We start from the raw sequence: 3710 nt of genomic DNA, 5'->3' as shown, positions 1-3710 counted from the left end.
CTCTTATCTCATAAAACTTTATATCATGTTGAATGTTATTGATATTTGAGCATAATGATTACTTTTAAAAATTATTTAAGCTTACGATTTCTTTTTTATGCAATAATATTTATATTCCAAATTAGTTATTTGAGAAATAATAGAATATTTTAAATGTAAGATAAAGTCAACAAATGTTTTCGATCAAAATTTATAATATTTTAGTAAATATGCATAATACACATAATCATACACTTTTTAGAAAAACACTGGAAGATTCTGAATTTTCATATTAACCAGTACTATCCCATTTGTAAAATTTGGGCAATCTTTTTGCCCGTTGTCTCCATACGTCATCCGGATGATATCAAGGTAATAAAATATAAACGAAATATTATTCTCTTTTTATTATTGATATTATAATGTATTGTTAACTTGAATTTGGCAAAAGTATATTTACTCATAAAAAATATTAGATATTGTATGTTCAAAATCCCGAAAACAATTAATTTATTACGTTGCGTGTAAATAATATTTAACTCCAAATTATCTGTAATTTTAGACAATACTAAGCAGCACGAAACACATCGAAAAGAAACTGATTTTTAATGTTCTGCAACCTTTGTTCGGTACTGGTCTTTTCACTAGTGCAGGTAATAATATTGATACAGGCTTTATTTAGTTTCGGTTTGACTATTAAGTTTTTATATTGACGATAAAATAGACTTTTGCAAATAAATTTAAATACGTATATGTTTCAAATTATAAATTATAAATGATATTTTAACATTTATATATTACCTTCTTCTTATTAAATAGTAAGTTTGAAATTTATATAAATTTGAATACATACATTTTATTTTAATATGATATACAAATTTAAAACAACTCCCGAAAAGACATATTCTTGTGATAAAATTCTGACATGAGTTCGATTCCAAAATTTTGTCCAATGCATATGTGATTTTTAAAAAGAAATGGATAATTAGTTTATTATTAAACGGATATAAAGAGATAGGCAGACATAGTGGCGTATCTGACCGTCAAATCCGTAATAATGTAATTACAGTAGGCACTGGTCACATAAGCGTCTTTAACAATAAGATGATTATGTTTCAATATTAAAAATTTTAAATATATGTACATACTGTTTGGGTTTGCATACGTTACATTAACATTCTCAAAAAAATATTGAAAATTCAAAATATTTTTTAATCCATTAATACATTTAATAAACATTTTTTTTATTGCAAAAGATTAAATACACAGCAAAGAAGGAATAATTAAAAAAGATATATACATATATGTAGGTAGTACACTTGGTCACAGAAAGGTTGCAACACTTTTTACTTTGATGGGTTTTGGAATGCAGTTTTCTCGTGGGGCGATTGAACATAATTGGTCAGATCCATTGGTAGGAACCAATCACTTGGTAAGCAGACTGTGTTCCGAAAACGATTAAAAAAAAGTGTTGCAACCTTTTTGTGAGCAAGTGTACATTAAATATACATGTAATCAATGGTTATTATTGTTATTAAAAATCAATTAATACATTTTAAGTTAAATTTAAAAATATGAATGGTTTTATTGCAATGTTTGTTTCAAATCATTATTGCATGATTACATGCATAGTGTTGTTTGTGTTTTCTTAGGTGACAAGTGGCATTCACGACGAAAATTGTTAACTCCCACATTTAATTTTACCATATTGCAACAGTTTGTTAAGGTATTTATCGAGGAAGGCGAAATAATGACGAAGTCCTTGAAAAAAACAGAAGACATAGTTGTAAAAGATTTAATTCCGTTCCTTAGTGAACATACATTAAATGCAATATGTGGTATGTATTCCTCATAACAATATAAAATTTTATTCCCATTGATGAATAATATAAAACAAAATGTTAGTTTTTCTATTTTAATACTAATACAACAACGTATTGCTCAATACGTATTCAAAATCGTACAGAAATCACATCCAACATTGGCCAATTTAATAATTAAGCCAGCGGCACTCGATGCATGTTTTTTTTTGCTGGATTGCTTGCGTTTCAGCAAATTACTAGAAATTCAACGTTCTGTGTGATGTAATAGTGATTTACTAAAACGCAAGCAATCCCGCAGGAAAACTTGCATCGTGTGCTGCTGGCATAACCGAAGAAATTACTTGTTTTAAATATAAATATAATGTTCTTTAAAACCATAATCACTACTTTTCAAAATTAAATTTTTTTGTAAAGAACAGATGTTTTTTTTTTAAATATAGGTACAGTGTGCCCCATTTTAATTTCCCTAGGCAAATATCTCGAAAAATGTAGGACATGCAGAACAAATAAAGATAACAAAATATGCAATTTTTTTGTGCAAAGCAAGTGTGTGTTTTCTTTACTCCAATTGATTCATCTTATTCGGTGTATAAAAGTATTAAGGTACAATAAATCAAGAAATCAATAATTTACGAGATATTTCATATTTTATATTGAAAAATGGCATGATAAAATATTAAATGCTTCGTAAAGTATTGATTTTTCGAAAACTTTACCTCAATACTTTTATATGCAGAATAAATAGAGGAATAATATTATTTTTAAAAAATCATAACATTCCATTTAAAAAAGTGGAAGGATCTTTACGTGACCTTGAAAAATCGATTTTTTGTGAAATTGATTATATTCTTATTTGTCCGCCTTCATATTTTTTAACTTTTGTGTGAAACATTTTCTCGTATTTTGTGTATTTTTCGAGATGTTTGTCTGAGGAAATTAAAATGGGACACCCTATATATATGCATAATAAAATTAGATATTATATAATTTTTATGTAAATGCATTTGCAGAAACTGCCATGGGTACTTCAGTACAAGATCTTGGTGCATTCCAGCAACGGTATAAGAAAGCATTTCTTCGCATAAATGAACTTGTTATTTATAGGTAATTTATAAGTGTAATGATCGAGTAACTATACATCTACATCTTTTATTTTAAAATATAGAACAATATCTTCTAACTATATTATTGATAATATATATTAACATTATTTTATATCCATATTAACAAAACGCAAAATACTTAATGCAAAACATTGTCGATAATTAAAAGTTTACATATTATGTTACTTTACATGTACAATTCAAAAAATTATTTATTTAAAAATTAACATTTTTTACGTTTTTTAAATTTTGAGCACTGCAGTATAGGTACCACAAAAAAAAACAGTGACAAATACGCTTAGATAAGTCTTTAATTAAGAATAAATAGTTAAAAAGATTAGTAATATGTATATGTAATTTTATATATCTTTTTATTATTGTAAATTTATTCTCTTTTTACATAATTACTGAAATATTATTAATTCTCTGAATTTATAGAGAAATCAAAGGAAGGGGTTCATTTATAAAATAATATTATTACTTATAAATAGTATGCCCATCATTTCATAATTGTTGTTTAGATTCCTAAGACCATGGTTATACTCCGATTGGATATTTTCGTTAACGCCAGAAGGTAGAGAGCAAACCGAGGTTCTGAAGATATTACATGAAGTTACCGAAAAAGTAACAATATTATACAACTTAAAATTGTATTTAAATTTGTACTTATCTATTTTAAAAAATTGTGATAAAAATTTATTAACTTTCATATAAGTAAAATTGCAAGATAAATTATAAATGTTAAAAGCACATTACTAATGCATTTATATAAATTCGAGATCGGAAGAGCACACGTCTGAACTCC

The 3710-nt window shown here is 26.0% G+C and overlaps 1 protein-coding gene across 1 annotated transcript; it reads left to right on the top strand.

The window, feature by feature from the left end:
* Window positions 1-241: 241 nt before the first annotated feature.
* Window positions 242-3529, top strand: LOC105460416 (cytochrome P450 4C1-like; the record flags this gene model as incomplete). The annotated part of the gene is made up of 5 exons (XM_011706858.1): window positions 242-351; window positions 542-632; window positions 1632-1817; window positions 2813-2906; window positions 3427-3529. Coding segments are annotated over 5 exons (584 nt in total), but the record flags the coding sequence as incomplete, so codon positions are not given.
* Window positions 3530-3710: the final 181 nt, after the last annotated feature.

Source organism: Wasmannia auropunctata, unplaced genomic scaffold (assembly GCF_000956235.1).
Source record: "Wasmannia auropunctata unplaced genomic scaffold, wasmannia.A_1.0 LD322394.1, whole genome shotgun sequence".
Classification (NCBI taxonomy): domain Eukaryota; kingdom Metazoa; phylum Arthropoda; class Insecta; order Hymenoptera; family Formicidae; genus Wasmannia; species Wasmannia auropunctata.
This window is presented reverse-complemented; position numbering and strand designations above follow the sequence as displayed.